Below are 18504 nucleotides of genomic sequence, written 5' to 3' on the forward strand. Positions count from 1 at the left end.
TTTTTTGTGGTAAAATTAGGTGCCTCAGCTTATACTCAAGTATTCAGGTTTCACTCATGTTTCTTTACTCGTTTCCATACCTTCATGGTTTTTACTGCCTTCAGTCTCAATCTACAATGTGCACATTCCAATAAAAACCATTGCATGAACAGGTGTGTCCAAACTTAAAACTAGCTATTAGAATAATAATATTCACTTATCTAGCACCATTAAATCCACAGCGCTTTACATTACATTGACAGAATAACAAGGGTTGATATTATCATGGACTACACAGATAAAAATAATACTCAGGTACTCTGTTATACCTTTTGAATAGAGAGATGGAGGCTCAAATAAGTTAATTAGTACACATACCTGTAAATAATTGATTACCATGTAAATCTATATCTTTGTCAGACATTTTATGTAAAAATTTCACAAATATTAGTAAATATGTCTATTTTGTGGGGTGAAAAAAAACCTAAAAGTATAATCATATTTATTTTTTTTATCTAGCAGAAAAGAACTTGAAGAACTTGGAAGAAAAGTGCTGTGCAACTCCAAATAATAAAATGAAAGATATCATGCCACATTCACCAGTAGAACATCTCACCAATAATGTATATTTGGGCCTTCACACTACAGAACTATTATCTAATCTTGAAGGACATGCTCCTGACCAATCACTGATTGTTACAAGCACAGATCAGAGAGTGGGTAAAATGTTTCAATGTGATGAATGTGGAAAACAGTTTACAAAAAATGCAAATCTATGCAAACATAGAAAAATTCACACAGGGGAGAAGCCATACCCCTGTTCAGAATGTGGAAAATGTTTTACACGTAAATCGGTTCTCAATCAACATATAATTATTCACACAGGCCAGAAGCCTTTTACATGTTTGGAGTGTGGGAAATCTTTTAATCAGAGATCATTCCTTTTTAAACATAAAAAAATTCACACAGGAGAGAAACCGTTCATGTGTTATGAATGTGGGAAATGTTTTACCCAAAAAACTCATCTTGTTCAACATCAAAGGACTCACACAGGGGAAAAACCATTTTCTTGTTCTAAATGTGAAAAATGTTTTGCTAGTAAAGCCAGACTTCAGGACCATGAGAGAACTCACACAGGGGAGAAACCTTACACATGTTCTGAATGTGGGATACATTTTGCTCAGAAACCATCTCTTGTTGAACATCAGAGAATTCACACTGGGGAAAAGCCATTCTTGTGTTCAGAATGTGGGACATGCTTTATAACTAAAGTCAAACTAAGGGATCATCAAAGAAGTCACACAGGGGAGCAACCATTTTCATGTTCTGAATGTGGAAAATGTTTTAACCAGAAATCATATCTTGTTAACCATCAAAAAATTCACTCTGAAAAGCCATATTCATGCATTGAATGTGGAAAATGTTTTATCAAGAAATCTAAACTTGTTTATCATAGTAGAGTTCACTCAGGAGAGAGGCCATTTTCATGTGTGGAATGTGGAAAATGTTTTACCCAAAAATCAACTCTTCTAACCCATCGGAAACTTCACTCTTGAAAGATGTCTTTTTTTTGTTTTGTATATAGCATAGGAAAAAATTAATGGAAAAAAAAAAAAAAAGAAATCTAAGGTCCAGGAAAAGTGTTTCCATACTCATTATATCAAAAATGTTTAAGCAACAATTAAGAGGTTAATTAATGTAAAACAGCCAATTAAAAAAAATTCTGACAGCCCTAAATGTTTCTGTGTAATTCATAATGGGAAAAATTGAGAAGAAATCTTGTTGTATATCAAAGGAATGAAGTTGCAGGGGCAAAGATTTTCTATTATAATGCAACCATACTACCCTGGAAAGAAGTGACACGGAGAATCATGGAAACTACAGTCGTCAAAAAAAGTATACTTTTTAGTAACAAGACCTGAAGATTTGTGTTCAGATGGTCGGAATATGACTATATTTCACTATCCCTATTGGCAGGACTGGGACTAAAAAGCTGCCTTGACACACTGACCCCATCAGTTCACATGAAATATTACCTCCCCCTAAACTTAAAAAAAAAGCAATACACACCATGACGTTTATTTTCTTGTCACACCCTTTGCCACACACTTAGGCCTCTTTCACATTTCAGTGATTCTGGTACGTATGTGCTTTTTTTATACGTACCAGAATCACTGACATACGCAGACCCATTAAAATCAACGGGTCTGCGTACACATCAGTGATTTTTCACTGACCATGTCTCCGTGCGGCTTACACACGTGTCTATGTGCTCCGCACAGAGATATGTCCGTTTTTTTCTGGCATCACTGATGTCCCACGGACCACACTGATCTGATCCATAAAACACGTACCAGAAAAACACGGACATTGAATATAAAAAGCATTCTATAGTCACCTTCTCCAGCGATGCTGTCTCCAGCCTCTGTTGGCTGCTGCTTCCTGCCTGGCTAATTACTGTCATGCATATTCAGTTATGCACGACACTGTGACCCGGAAGTAGCTACAGCGGGGGTAGAAACACAGCAGAGCCGAAGAGTTGAGCACCACGGACAGCAGGAGCGGGGACAGGTGAGATTATCGCCATTTGCTATCACGGATAGCACATGGACAACCCATGTGTGCCGTGAATCATGGCACACGGACGGACATATGCGTTTTTAACATATCAGTGAAAAACGTCTGTTTTTCACTGACGTGTGAAACCGGGCTTAAAGAGGTGGTGCCGTTCACGTATGCATCGGGAGGTGAGTGATATTAATGATGTCACATCTACACATACTGTACCTGCAGGCATGTGTGCACAGTTAGCAGGTATCATTCTCCTATTCTTACCATTAGTATAGGACACATGCACAATACCTGCCTATAGTGCATACAACCTTGTAGTTATGTGCAGGCATGATGTCATCAATACCATCCATTTCCTGATGCAGAAGTGAGCGAATCAAGACAATCCTTCAATAAATCAACCCTGACGAAGACATTCAGCGAAACGTTCAGCAAATGTTCCTGTAGTCGCTGACCATAAATACGCTTCTACGCACTGGTTATTTCACCTCGTTTTATGTATTTCCGTTAATTCAGTTTTTTTTTTCTTGTAGAATGTATTTCTACTGTGTACGTTTTACTTGGCAATCTTGCCATTGAGTTGTTCTTTATTTTCATTCTATACATTTTGATTCATAAAACATAATTACAATATCTGAAATGTTTAGTTACTCATTGCTATGTGTAGTATTTATGTTCTTTATGTTGTTTTTTAACCCTAGAACGCATACCTGGGGCCTCGCAGGCCTGCTAGGTTACTTGTTTTCTATTGTAGATTTCTATGGTTGTGCGTTCTAGGGTTAATTGGATTGTTCATTATACCCATGTCCTGGACTTTTTTGAATAGCTTATAATACATTGACAACTAGGTGTCAGCCTTGACAAAAGCTCATGTCCTTACATATTGACCAATCAGTTCTGATTTTGTTAACAAGTGGAATTGGTAGCAGACATTTATTGCTTGGGTTGTGCAGACTGTGGGATTCCACAGAGCAATAGGTACAGGATACCATAATACTACGCTACAATATTGCAGTACAGCTAAGGCCTGTTTTACATGTTCGTGAAAACCACGCACATTTTTCACGGACGTGTCAGAGGTGCGTTTTGCCCTTCGTGAGCCGTGTTTATGGGCTACGTGTGTTCTTCGTGTGTTATCCGTGATAACACACGGAGAACGGGAACTTTCTACTCACCTGTCCCTGGCTTTGCTGTCCGTGGTGCCGATCTTCGGTCTCCGGTCCTGCCGTCTCCCCGCTGCTGCTGCTTCTGGCCACAGTGAAGTGAATATGCAATGAGCATAATGAGCGGCGGTCGGCAGCAAGTGACAGCAGCGGCAGAGACTGCAGGGCTGGAGAAGGTGAGTAAAGTTTTGGGTTTTTTTCTCACAGACACATGTCTTTTCTCCGGTGCGTGTCACACGGAACACATCTGTGTGGTCTGGTTGCATTACGTGTGACACGTTTGTGTTCCGTGTGACACCCGTGATGCCGGAGAGAAAACGGACATGTTGCTGTGAGAAACACACGGAAGTACTGAACGGACACATGTTCCGTGCGAAAATACTTACGTGTGTCCAAAACCATACGAATACCTAGGTCTACGTGTGTACGTGTCTCCAGTACGTGATAAAACTGCCAAACACGTACTGGAGGCACGTACGTGTGAAAGAGGCCTAATAGTGAATCCTCTATAACTGTATACATGATAGTCAACTATCCACGTCCACTCTAAATGCAGTCTCATGACTAATCCTTTATATACTAGTTAAATACCTGTTTGGACTATTAGATACATTATTAAAATGGAATCTAATAATAAAAATGTGAATCTAAAGCTACTTAATCAGGAGTGTACTTTTATTAGGATTTTTTTTATTTTTGGCTTATAAAAAACATCTTGATCTTAATGCATTTTTTTTACAAACATTTTTTTTCCTGGATGCTTGTTTGGGGCTCACAGTAACAATGGGTTATATGCTGCCACCTGGAGGCTGACACTAAGGGGCACTTTGCACACTACGATATCGCAAGCTGATGCTTGCGATGCCGAGCGCGATAATCCCCGCCCCCGTCGCAGCTGCGATATCTTGTGATAGTTGGCGTAACGAACATTATCGCTACGCCAGCTTCACATGCACTCACCTGCCCTGCGACGTTGTTCTGGCCGGCGACCCGCCTCCTTATTAAGGGGGCGGGTCGTGCGGCGTCATAGCGACGTCACACTGCAGGCGGCCAATAGAAGCGAAGGGGCGGAGATGAGCGGGACGTAAACATCCCACCTACCTCCTTCCTTCCACATAGCTGGCGTGAGCCTGAGGCAGGTCGCAGGTAGGAGATGTTCCTCGCTCCTGTGGCTTCACACACAGCGATGTGTGATGCCGCTCGAACGAGGAACAACATCATAACATCGGTCATTTCCAAATTATGGAAATGACCGACGCTACACCGATGATACGATTACGACGCTTTTGCGCTCTTAAGCATATCAAAAATGCTTTACACACTACGATATCGCCTGCGACGCCGGATGTGTGTCACTTTCAATTTGACCCCACCGACATCGCACCTGCGATGTCGTATTGTGCAAAGTGCCCCTAAGAATACATCATAGAAAAAAAGCTGACTTCTCCCCAGCAGAATAGACCTGGCCAGCCGACACCCAGCAATTCAGTTTAGCTTGGTGTCACACTGGAGGCAGACACAGGTCTGAGTTACAGACCTGTTATGCCTTGGATTTGTTAGGTTGGCAACTAACCTTTATCTCTTTTCCCTTTTAGGATGGGTAACAGAGTGGAATGTTGCCGCTTTGATTCACCACATTGAGTGACAGGGAATACATCATGTAATGGGCAGCCTATGTCTTCTCTTTTTGGGATGGCAGGACCTTGTTCCTCGATGCAGTCAATGATCAGGGATCTTGGGCAGGCTATGCCCCCTCAGCCCAGCAACCAGTCAGTGTAGCCTTTAAACTTCCGCTGCCCAATCAGCATGGTCAGTGAGCTCCTATTAGCCAATCAGTGCAGCCACTGAGCTCCCGCCTGCTGGAGGCCCTGCCCCTTTCAGGAACTGTTGACTTAATGCACCATTTTCCCAGATTATTTTACAAGGTTTGGTTGCTCTGAAGGCTGCCAACATCTCCTTGGCTCTGTACTCCATCCGTTGGCGGTTGTACCACATAGCTGCACTTCCACAGACACCTGCTGACTTTTGGGGGCACCTTGTTGCCAGCATCCCCAGAGTTGCTCTCTAGAGGTGCACCATTCGCAGTCTATCTTTCAGGCACCGTTTGGCCTCACAAGGCAGGGAGGCTGCCTGACTGCAATCCTTATATATTCCATGTCACTATCTTCATGTTAGGTATCCAATTACTATAGTGTTGAACTTATAAAAAAAAGACCTCTCTACCCCATCTACCCCAACTGTTAAAACTCAAAAAAGAAAAAAAAATCCTTTATTAACAGAGTATCTATTAATGTAGATCACTTTTTTCGCACAACTGTCAATCCCTTGTTGCATCTACAACCTAAATTTTTGTGTTACAACTACAGCTACTTGGTGAACCTCCATTTTCTGTCCTCTGCTATTAAAAAAATAGTGTATTAAATACGTGAAATAGAACTACAAATATTTAAAGTCATATTGTTATTTACCATTTTTTTCTGACTATGAGACACTTTTTGTCAAGATAACATCTTGCTAAAATTTATTTCCATTTTATAATCCGAAGTCAGTAAGGTTTGCAGTGCAGTCCTCCATGACTGCTTCTTTAAGTCATTGGAGCACAGCACGTATGAATTCTCTACCCTATTGCTGAGACAACTAAGATGCTGCATATTCTTCCTCAATATGTGTAACTGATGCTGAGCAGGAGAGACTTAAGCCCCCGTCACACATAGCGAGATCGCTTAAATGTCACAGGTTTTGTGACATACCAGCAAACTCGCCAGCGATATCGCTGTGTGTGACAAGCAGCAGCGAACGGGACCCTGCTGCGAGGTCGCTGATTGTGACAAAACGATCAGGACCATTTTTTGCTCGTAGGTCTCCCGCTGTGCAGCACGCATCGGCGTGTTTTACGGCGGGAGACCAACGAGCGTCGGTTCTGAGTGTGCAGGGAGCCGTCGTTACACTGGTCGCTCTGGAGATCTGCCTGATTGACAGCTCAACAGCGACCATGTAGTGACATTCCAGTGATCCCTGCCAGGTCGGATCGCTGGTACGTCGCTATGTGTAACGGGACCCTTAGCTCAGCTTGCTTGGGTCAATAGAATGGATCTTTGGTGCACAGGCTGAAGAATAATAAAACTGTAGGGGTGGGTTCACACATAGCGACAACGACGTCGCTGTTACGTCACCATTTTCTGTGACGTAACAGCGACCTTGTAAGTCGCTGTTATGATCGCTACTTAGCTGTCAAACACAGCGACGCAGCAGCGATCATAACGTCGCTACATGTGCAGAGAGCAGGGAGCTGCACACACTGCTTAGCACTGGCTCCTTGCTCTCCTAGCTACAGTACACATCGGGTTAATTAACCCGATGTGTACTGCAGCTACATGTGCAGAGAGCAGGAGCCGGCACTGGCAGCGAGATCTGCGGAGGCTGGTAACGAAGGTAAATATCGGGTAACCAGGGAAAGAGCTTCCCTTGGTTACCCGATGTTTATCTTTGTTACAGCTTACCGCATCTGCCAGATGCCGGCTCCTGCTCCCTGCTCGCTGCATTTCGTCGCTCTCTCGCTGTCACACACAGCGATCTGTGCGTCACAGCAGGAGAGCGCCTTTGAAGAAAACGAACCAGGGCTGTGTGTAACGAGCAGCGATCTCACAGCAGGGGCCAGATCGCTGCTCAGTGTCACACACAGCGAGATCGCTAATGAGGTCACTGTTGCGTCACCAAAACCGTGACGTAGCAGCGATTTCGGTAGCGATCTCGCTATGTGTGAAGCACCCCTAACACATAGATAAGTTGATTTACACTTAGCAGACAAGTCTCAGTCTTCCAGATAATGGCTGAACAGCATTTCCACATGTTGCTCTGTATGTGCATCATGTATGTGACGCTGTCCTTGTTTGCCCACATTTATGAAGAGCACAGAAAATCAGTGTAGCACAGGACTGCTTTATATAAAATCTACGATAGGCATGCTTTATAGTGAGGATATTTTAATAACTTCTACTAAAGTGAAGTGTACAGTAGGCTAAATTGTGTATTAGGCGTTTAAGTGGTATAAATGAAAGACATTACACATGTGAGTCACCAGACACATAGTTGATTCCACAATAAATGGACTTCCGCTCTTTGTGAACTTTGGTACAAGACAACCAACGTCAACTGCATTGGGATCTTGTTATGTCACTGTTGGAGACAGTATAAAATACTTTTTAATTTAACTTTAGTTTTTGGTACAACTCTCCTCTCCTACCACTTTGGAATAATTCATTACCCCCCTCTTCTAACCTATAGTATAACTAAAGCCAACCAACATTACCCACTCCACATCTTCATATTACTTCTTTCTTCTTTTAACGGGCTTCAGCTCGATCTCAAACCAAGTTGACTTGATTGAAGTACACTCTGTAGGAAGATCAAGTTTGTGCAAGCCTAGATATGTCCACGAGAGTCTTCTCCTTGTTCTTTTTATTCTTCCATCCGTGATGTTCTTCATCAGTGATTGCTGTCTTTGTATGATGTGTCTAAAGTAGGCAAGTCATACCTTGGTGATCCTTACTTCGAGTGACATGTTTGTCTTGATTTGTTCCATAATTGATTTGTTTGCTCTTTTTGCCATCCATGGCATTGATAACATTCTTCTACAGCACCACATTTCAAAGGTGTTGATTCTTCTGTCTTGTTTCTTTATTGTCCAGGTTTTGCATCCAAATGTGACTACAGAAAAAAGCAGACTATGTACGATCCATGTTTTTATCACCAGTGAAATGCTCCTCGATTTGAGGACCTTGTCCAGTGACTTCATTGTTAATTTGTCCATAGTTATTCCCCTATTGACTTCTGATTGTTGTCTCTGCATCTTGAGTGATCATTTATCCAAGTAGGTTGAAGTCCTTTGCAATTTCCAGTTCATCGCTGCCCATCTCAAATGTGTGTCGGTTATGCCTGGCAGTAGTCAATATCGTTGTCTTCTTTGTATTGAGTAGGAGTCCCATGTTTGAGCTTTCCATCTTGACACTACGCAATAAGTCCTTCATTTTATCTATGCTTGTTGTTTTGAATGTTTTGAAGTTTTTACTTTCATGCTCCATATATCATTATTCACTACATCTTTGGATATGAGGCTACCATCATTTTATAGACAATCATTTTGACTACCTCATACATAAATTTTTATTTGTAACTATTTAGTATATGATTAGTTATGCATATTCTTGTCATGTCACTGCATTGTTACTGTATTGCTCCTAGTGTTTGAAAAAAAAAAATCTTCCTGTATACTACAAATTACAACCTGTTCTCACATTCCCTAATAGCTCAGTGTTTTATTAGGTTGATTCCCAAGTAAAAAGTCACTGGTTCGAATCTAGGAACAGCCATGAAGAAGATTTCCCAAGAAAAGAGAAACAACCAATCCAGTTTAAATTAAAGATACAGTGCCTTGCGAAAGTATTCGGCCCCCTTGAACTTCTCAACCTTTTCCCACATTTCAGGCTTCAAACATAAAGATAAAAATTTAAATTTTATGGTGAAGAATCAACAACAAGTGGGACACAATTGTGAAGGTGAACGAAATTTATTGCTTATTTTAAACTTTAAAAAAAAAAAAAATAACTGAAAATTGGGGCGTCAATATTGTCCCCTTTAAGTTAATACTTTGTAGCACCACCTTTTGCTGTGATTACAGCTGCAAGTTGCTTGGGGTATGTCTCAATCAGTTTTGCACATCGAGAGACTGAAATTCTTGCCCATTCTTCCTTTGTAAACAGCTGGAGCTGAGTGAGGTTGGATGGAGAGCGTTTGTGAACAGCAGTGTTCAGCTCTTTCCACAGATTCTCGACTGGACTCAGGTCTGGACTTTCACTTGGCCATTCTAACACCTGGATACGTTTATTTGTGAACCATTCCGTTATAGATTTTGCTTTATGTTTGGGATCATTGTCTTGTTGGAAGACAAATCTCTGTCCCAGTCTCAGGTCTTTTGCAGATTCCAACAGGTTTTCTTCAAGAATGGTCCTGTATTTAGCTCCATCCATCTTCCCATCAATATTAAACATCTTCCCTGTCCCTGCTGAAGAAAAGCAGGCCCAAAAAATGATGCTGCCACCACCATGTTTGACAGTAGGGATGGTGTGTTCAGGGTGATGAGCTGTGTTGCTTTTACACCAAACATATCGTTTGGCATTGTGCCCAAATAGTTCGATTTTGGTTACATCCGACCACAGCACCTTCTTCCATATGTTTGGTGTGTCTCCCAGGTGGCTTGTCGCAAACTTTACAAGCCACTTTTTATGAATATTTTTGAGAAATGGCTTTCTCCTTGCCACTCTTCCATAAAGGTCAGATTTGTTTAGTGTACGACTGTTGTCCTATGGATAAACTTTCCCACCTCAGTTGTAGATCTCTGCAGTTCATCCAAAGTGATTATGGGCCTCTTTCCTGCATCTGTGATTAGTCTTCTCCTTGTTTGAGATGAAAGTTTGAAAGGACAGCCGGGTCTTGGTAGATTTGTAGTGGTATGATATTCCTTCCATTTCAGTATGATCGCTTGCACAGTGCTTCTTGGGATGTTTACAGTTTTGGAAATCTTTTTGTAACCAAATCCGGCTTTAAACTTCTCCACAACAGTATCACGGACGTGCCTGTTGTGTTCCTTGGTCTTCAAGATGCTATATGAGCTTTAAACAGAACACTGAGACCATCACAGAGCAGGTGCATTTATATGGAGACTTGATTACACACAGGTGGCTTATATTTATCATCAACAGTCATTTAGGACAACATTAGATCATTCATAGATCCTCAATGAACTTTTGGAGTGAGTTTGCTGCACTGAAAGTAAAGGGGACGAATAATATTGCACGCCCCACTTTTCAGTTATTTATTTTTTAAAAAAGTTGAAAATAAGCAATAAATTTTGTTCAACTTCACGATTATGTAAAATTTGTATCTGTATGTTTGAAGCCTGAAATGTGGGAAAAGGTTGAAAAATTCAAGGGGGTCGAATACTTTCATAAGGCACTATAGCAGTCTCTCAGCCAAGAAAATTGCCAAACTGTATCATGTGAGTGTCATGACAGTTGGAAGAATATGAAATGAAGTCCGTTCATCCATTCAAAAGCCGAGAGGTGGACGTTCAGGCAAAATATCGGAGTCAACAAGTTGGCTCATCACAAAGTCTCAGGTCTGATGTGACAAACTCAGCAGGTGGCTCGTATGCTTCATAATATGGAGATCACCGATGTCCATGTAAGCACCATGCAGTGCGCGTTACACAACTCTGGAATGATGGCCCAAAAAAGGTGAAGAAGCCTCATCTTTAATATCATCATAAAAAGCGTTGGTTCGAGCTTGCAAAGAAGTATGATAAGTGTATAGTAGAAGATTGGAAACATGATTTGGAGCACTGAGATCAAAGTCAATAGACTAGCATCTGATGGGTGAAAATGGGTCTGGAAGAAACAAAGGAAAAAGAATCTAACAGATCAAGAAATTCGGCTGTCAAGTTCAGTGGAGGAAGCCTGATAATATGGGGTTGTTTCATAGCCAAAGGCATTGGATTCTTTGACCAGAATCGACAGTGGTCTCAATGTTGTACTATATATGAGTATCCTACAAGATGAGTTACTTTGTACAGTCAAGTACTATGGATATCGTAGTGAATCAGCTCTGGTAGGTGATAGCAGGGATGCAGTAAAGAGGCACACACAGTCCAAAAAGTCAGTGTTTTATTCACACTGAAAACAAATAAATGGATAGTCTTACTTCAGACAGTAATACAAAGCAAAAGTCCAGCTTTTCAAACAGCATAGCAAAGGTTCTGGAGGTGCCAGTCCATTCAGGTATAACATTTTCCACAGAACCTGATTCAGTTTTCCAGCCCAACCATACACCACATTGAGAAGTTCTGGTTGCCTATTTGTGCTGTGTTCATTTTGCAGCAGTGCACTTTGGGTGTTGTCCCAAAAGCCTGGAATTGCAGAGAAGGTCCAGGCCAGGATTGAGCTCCTTCCCTGCTGCTCACCAGTGCAAAAGGCATTTGCTAGTGGAATATATTTCCCATCCACCACCATACCCTTTGCTGTGTCACATATCCACCCCCTTTGTTCAACCCTGAGGGAGTGGACACATGCCATACAGTGGGCTATTGTGCAAGCACATTCACTTCGGGACCCTTTAGTGATCCACAGTCGCAGTCTCGATTTCACCTCATCTGCAATGTCTTGCTACCGAGCTTCAGGCACCCAATACCGTTTCAATTGGACTTTGGCTTTGCGCATAGTGACAATGACAAGCTAGATTATGGAGGTAGGTATAGGAAGCTTGGGTAAAGCCTCCGGCAGTAATGGAGTCTTCCCTGCAGGAAAAACAGACAGCGGGTTATCTCCACCAAGGCTTTCCCTATCCTTCATGGGCTTCCGTATATTGGTATGGTAAACTTCCCGTTTCTGCCGCCATGGCTGGTGTACCTTTACAGTTTACCATACCCACCAAAGTGGAGACCCCCTTCCCTTTTAGCCTTCACCTCTTCTTTAGAGACACAAGGCTCTTGCACTACTTCTGTACAATGCAACATGGCCGACATTCATGCTGACTCACATTTACCAGGGGGCACTATAGTTGGCAATAGTACATAGGTCCCTCCCAACTATATGGGGCACTTTGCACACTACGACATCGCAGGTGCGATGTCAGTGGGGTCAAATTGAAAGTGACGCACATACGGCATCACAGGCGATATCGTAGTGTGTAAAGCCTTTTTGATACGATTAACGAGCGCAAAATCGTCATAATCGTATCATCGGTGTAGCGTCGGTCATTTCCATAATTTGGAAAGGACCGATGTTACGATGTTGTTCCTCGTTCCAGCGGCATCACACATCGCTGTGTGTGAAGCCGCAGGAGCGAGGAACATCTACCTGCGGCTTACGCCAGCTATGCGGAAGGAAGGAGGTGGGCAGGATGTTTACGTCCCGCTCATCTCCGCCCCTCCGCTTCTATTGGCCGCCTGCCGTGTGACGTCGCTATGACCCGCCCCCTTAATAAGGAGGTGGGTCGTCGGCCAGAGCGACGTCGCAGGGCAGGTGAGTGCGTTTGAAGCTGCCGTAGCGATAATGTTCGCTACGCCATCTGTTACCATGATATCATATTATCGCAGCGGCATCGGACGCATCGGTTTGCGATGTCGTAGTGTGCAAAGTGCCCCTTAGGTTGTAGTGCAGATTTGAAATCACTCCCACCTCATGGTATCACTTCTCGGCTGGGGTCTTTATTATTACATGTGTGGTGGGATAGACTTTTAAGTCCCTATGGACACATAACACATATGCTTTCCGGCCGATGAACTTAGAGGGTGACACCAGGTTGCCCCGTACCAGGATCATGAGGCTCCCCTAGTCCAGTAGGGCCATAGTAGGGGTGCCATCTATCTCAACATTACACGAATGTCCATTACTGGATTTCTTTGGGGTGCCAACCGCACAGAACCTTTTAGCATACATGGACTGATTGTACCCAAAGTTTGTGTCCATGCTCAGCAACGTGGGGCAGTCGGCTCTTACATGGCCTGGCTCCTGGCAATACCAACAGACTATTAGGGACTGTTTCCAGGAGGACACGTCCTGAGTGGTCCTCTTTGGCTCTGTTCACCGAGATAGGGTTGGTACTTTCCTGCCACCCTCCCCGTAGGCCCACCCCTGAGCTCCTCAGTAGCCTTGTACGGCTCTATAAGGTCAACCATCTAGAGTGCATTAATAGGAGATGTCTGTTTGACCCAGTGATGGAGGAGGTGTGGTAAGGCCCTCCAGAATTTATCAGCCACTATGTGGTCCACCACAGCAGTGGAGGACAGTACCTTGGGATGTAAAAGGCAAAGAGCGAGCAGGGGTGTGTGAGGGATAGAGGGTGAGTAGGGGTTTGTGTGGGGGGATAGTGGGCGAGCAGGGGTGTGTGGGTTGGATAAAGGGCGAGCAGGGGGAATGGTGTGGGGGGATAGAGGGTGAGCAGGGGGGACATGTGCTCCAATATACTGTGGATCAGATCTACCAACTACTAAGAATATCCTTGCATGAGAACCATGGACTTGTGTGGGTAGGGGGAGCCGAGGCTCAAACTTTGCACTAGGGCCCATCAGACTGTAGTTATGCCACTGACAAGAATAGTTCTTATTTTTTGCGCAGTTCACAAAACAGCTTTATTCTGCGGGTCTGTGTGAATAATGCGATACCAGATTTATTTCAGGTTTTTTATGTTTTCCTGCGACATATCACCATGAATATCCTTCATGGACTTTCCTTGCAGAAATAAGAATTTTATCACTCCTCTGCTCTCAGTTGCTGTGAATATCGCATTACACTCTGCCATTTTGTTTTCCCGCCTGCGTAGAATACTGTTGCCATAAGCAACAAATACAAAATTTTGATAACAATCACAAAGCCAAAGACTTATCAGCAGCCCCTCGTATTACACAATAAAACTGCTATTTTATAAAAAGGGAAAAAAAAGAAAAAATTTTGGTCACCATATTCTTAGAGCTGTTACTTTTATATTTTTTTTAAGCAAACTAAGCTGTATAAGGGATTATTTTTTGTGCAACAAGGTGGAGATTTTTTTTGTGCCATTCTGGGGTATTTAACATTTTTTGATTACTTTTTATTCAGACTTTTCAGATGTAGAATTAATAAAAAAAAACAACAGCAAGTCACTTATCATTTTAATATTTTTTTTTTTTTTGCTTGGTTCATTGTGTGGTAAAAGTGATAAGACCAAGTTATTCTTCGGGTCAGTACAGTTACGGCGATACCATATTCATATCGCTTATTGTTTATCCTTTGCTACTGTTACGCTCACCGAGGAGCGGCGAACGTCCGGAGGTGGACCCACTGGACCGTGCACCGGACTCCCCTGAGAAGACGGCCAGCAGCGAACCCCTATACAGGGACTGTGCGGCGCCTCCCCAGAAGGCCTAAATGCACGGCAGCCAGGGACCGGAGGTAGGAGTCTCTGTACGGCCAGGCGTGGCTCGGGTACGATGTCCGCGGCAGGCGGAACACGGAAGTGGCACCGGAGATGTTTCACAGCAGGTGACGTCCACAGCCGGTACGGTACAGATAGTGTCCACAGCAGGTATGGCACGGTGACGTCCACGGTAGGAATGGGTGGTGACGTCCACAGCCGGTACGGTACAGATAGTGTCCACGGCAGGTATGGCACGGTGACGTCCACGGTAGGAATAGGTGGTGACGTCCACAGCCGGTATGGTATAGATGGCACTACGGTGAGACACAGGATTAGAATCAGGTAACAAATGTACGGATCATAAACAATAGCATAGACAGATTAGGACACTGGCAATGCACTAATAGAGGCGTTGCTCGGGCGCCTGCTGCCGGGGGAAGTGAACTTAAATACCTATTAGGCAGCAGGTGACCTCTGAGATCACTTCCAGGATTTGGGGCATGCCACTTTAAGAAAGGGGGCGTGGCCTCGCACACAGCCTAGAATCACCTACAGCAATTCTGTGTGAGGAGGAAACTGCAGCAGGCCTTGGAGTGGGAGCAACGTCTGCAGAGCCCTGGGGCCGGTAAGTGGAAGGCCTTCTCTGCCTGGGAGTGGGGGCAGGAATGCATGTGGGAGCCATGCTGGGACTGGGCAGATGTGAGGGAGAGCTCCCCCCCCGGGGTCTGGTGGGACCAGGTGTTACAGTACCCCCCCCCTGAAGCCCCCTCCTCCTCAGGAAGCTCCGGAGGAGACGAGGAGCATCCACGTCCTCCGCAGGTACCCACGTCCTCTCCTCAGGACCGAACCCCTTCCAGTCCACCAGATAATAGGTTTTACCTCGGACCTCCTTAGCCGCAAGGATGGCTTTTACCTCATAGACGTCATCATCACCAACAGGAGGAGGCGAGACCCCAGGATCACCATGGAAACGACTCAGGACCACCGGCTTGAGGAGGGACACATGGAAGGAGTTCGGGATGCGAAGTGTCGACGGCAGCTTCAACTTGTAGGACACCTCATTGATCCGTCGGAGCACTTCAAAGGGACCAATGAAGCGGGGACCCAGCTTGTAAGACGGCTGTTTCAGGCGGACATACTTGGACGAGAGCCAGACTTTATCTCCGGGTCGGAAGAAAGGAACATCCAGACGTTTCTTGTCAGCGTGTTTCTTCATGCGGACAGAGGACCGTTCCAGAGCCGACTTGGTCTCAGCCCAGACGGCGGAAAAGGACCTCACGAGGTCATCAGCTGCAGGGTTGCCTGAGGAACTTGTCACAGGACACGGCACTTTGGGTCGCTGTCCATACACCACCTGGAACGGAGATTTAGCAGAGGACTCACTGTCATGGTTGTTATAGGAGAACTCGGCCCACGGAAGCAGTTTGACCCAGTCGCTGTGGTGTTCGTCCACGAAGTGGCGGAGATAGTTAGTCAGGACTTGGTTAATGCGCTCCACTTGCCCATTGGACTGAGGGTGGTAGGCAGAGGAAAAGTCCAATTCCACATCCATCATCTTGCAGACTGCTCTCCAGAACCGAGCGTGGAACTGGACCCCTCTGTCGGACACGATATGGAGAGGCAAGCCATGAAGCCGGAAGATGTGTTGGATGAAGAGGTCAGCAAGAACCGGAGCGGACGGTAGCCCGGAGAGTGGTGTGAAGTGGGCCATCTTGGAGAACCGGGCCACTACCACCCAGATGACTGTGCAGCCAGACGATTTTGGCAGGTCCGTGATGAAATCCATGCCGATATGTTGCCATGGAGCGGATGGTACAGGTAAAGGAAGCAAAGGGCCCGCCGGAAGGGTCTTCGGGACCTTGTTCCGGGCACAGGAGGAACAGGATGAACAAAAGTCCTGGACGTCTTGACGTAACCCTGGCCACCAGTAATATCGGGATATCAATTGCAGAGATTTCTTTTGACCCACGTGACCTGCTATTCTGGAAGAGTGTCCCCACCGGAGTACACGTTCTCTATCGACCTCAGCAACAAACGTCTTACCGGGAGGAAGGTGATGCATGCCGACTGGAGCCGCCATTAGTTTGGAAGGTTCAATGATGTGCCGAGGTTCATCCTCCTGGTCCTCTGACAGGAATGATCGAGACAGCGCATCGGCTTTCAGGTTCTTCTCGGCTGGACGGAAATGCAGAACGAAATCAAAGCGGACAAAGAATAATGACCATCGGGCCTGTCGGGGGTTTAGCCTGCGGGCTGTCTGAAGATATGCCAGATTCTTGTGGTCAGTATAGATGGTAACTGGATGCAATGACCCTTCCAGCAGGTATCGCCATTCCTCCAGAGCCAGCTTGACTGCCAGCAACTCACGGTCTCCGATTGAGTAGTTTCGTTCTGCTGGGGAGAAAGCCTTAGAAAAGAAGCCGCAGGTTACTGTCTTACCCTCTGACGTTTTCTGTGTAAGGACCGCACCGGCTCCGGATGAGGAGGCATCTACCTCAAGGATAAATGGCTGGTTAATGTCGGGTCTGTGTAAGGCTGGAGCAGAAGCAAAGGCACGTTTAAGGGACAGGAACGATTCTTCAGCTTCCGGTGTCCATTTCTTCGGGTTCTCCCCTTTGCGAGTGAGAGAGGATATGGGGCGCACCAGAGATGAGAAATGTGGAATGAATTGCCGGTAATAGTTGGCGAATCCCAGGAATCGCTGGATAGCCTTCAACCCTTCCGGACGGGGCCATTTCAGTACGGCTGAAACCTTGTCAGGATCCATCTTCAGGCCGGTATCCGAGACTATGTGGCCAAGGAAGGGTAACGAGGTCTGCTCAAACAGGCATTTCTCGAGTTTGGCGTAAAGGCGATTCTCTCTCAATCTCCGCAGGACCAGACGGACATGTCTTCGATGGGTATGCAAGTCCGGAGAGAAGATAAGAATGTCATCTAAATATACAACTACGCAGGTGTAGAGAAGATCACGGAAGACGTCGTTCACAAACTCCTGGAAGACCGCCGGTGCGTTACTGAGCCCGAAGGGCATCACTCGGTATTCATAGTGCCCATCACGAGTGTTGAACGCGGTCTTCCATTCGTCTCCCGACCGAATGCGAACCAAATTGTACGCACCCCGGAGATCTAGTTTGGAAAAGATCTTGGCACCTCGGAAACGGTCAAACAGTTCCGGTATAAGGGGTAGCGGATACCTGTTTTTCACCGTGATTTTATTCAATCCGCGGTAGTCAATGCAGGGCCGTAGACCCCCATCCTTTTTTCCCACAAAGAAGAATCCCGCTCCGGCGGGAGAGGAGGATTTTCGGATGAAGCCTCGTGCTAAATTCTCCTTTATATAGTCAGACATGGCTTGGGTCTCTTCTCGCGACAATGGGTAGATGCGCCCACGAGGAGGGGTTGTACCTGGGAGCAGGTCGATGGGACAATCGTAGGGTCTGTGTGGCGGCAACGTCTCAGCTTCCTTTTTGTCAAAGACATCGGAAAAGGACCAGTAGGCGGGAGGTAACCCGGGAAGGTTGACCGGTTTGACTGGTGGGTGCGGAGGATGCACTGGTGTCAGGCAGTGATTGTGGCAAGAAGCACCCCATTGCAGGATGTCTCCGGAATCCCAGTCGAGCACAGGCTTGTGTGACCGAAGCCAGGGTATTCCCAGAAGAAGAGCATGTGCCATGCCAGGGAGCACATGGAAGGCGATTGTCTCAGAGTGTAGCAACCCCACTTGCATTGTACAGTTCTCTGTGATGAACCGGATGGGTTCGGAAAGCGGTTTTCCATCCACGGAAGACAGACTGATGGGGGTAGCAAGACATCGGACGGGAATCTGGTGTAGATCCACCACAGA

At 45.2% G+C, this 18504-nt stretch overlaps 1 protein-coding gene across 1 annotated transcript in view; it reads left to right on the forward strand.

Moving 5' to 3' along the window:
* Positions 1-18504, forward strand: part of LOC142312734 (uncharacterized) — a 154827-nt gene that overhangs the window by 101026 nt on the left and 35297 nt on the right. The window contains exon 18 of the mRNA XM_075351721.1: positions 499-1532. Coding sequence (XP_075207836.1) covers positions 499-1532 — 1034 coding nt within the window. The remainder of the gene's footprint in view (positions 1-498; positions 1533-18504) is intronic.

Source organism: Anomaloglossus baeobatrachus, chromosome 5 (assembly GCF_048569485.1).
Source record: "Anomaloglossus baeobatrachus isolate aAnoBae1 chromosome 5, aAnoBae1.hap1, whole genome shotgun sequence".
Lineage (NCBI taxonomy): Eukaryota > Metazoa > Chordata > Amphibia > Anura > Aromobatidae > Anomaloglossus > Anomaloglossus baeobatrachus.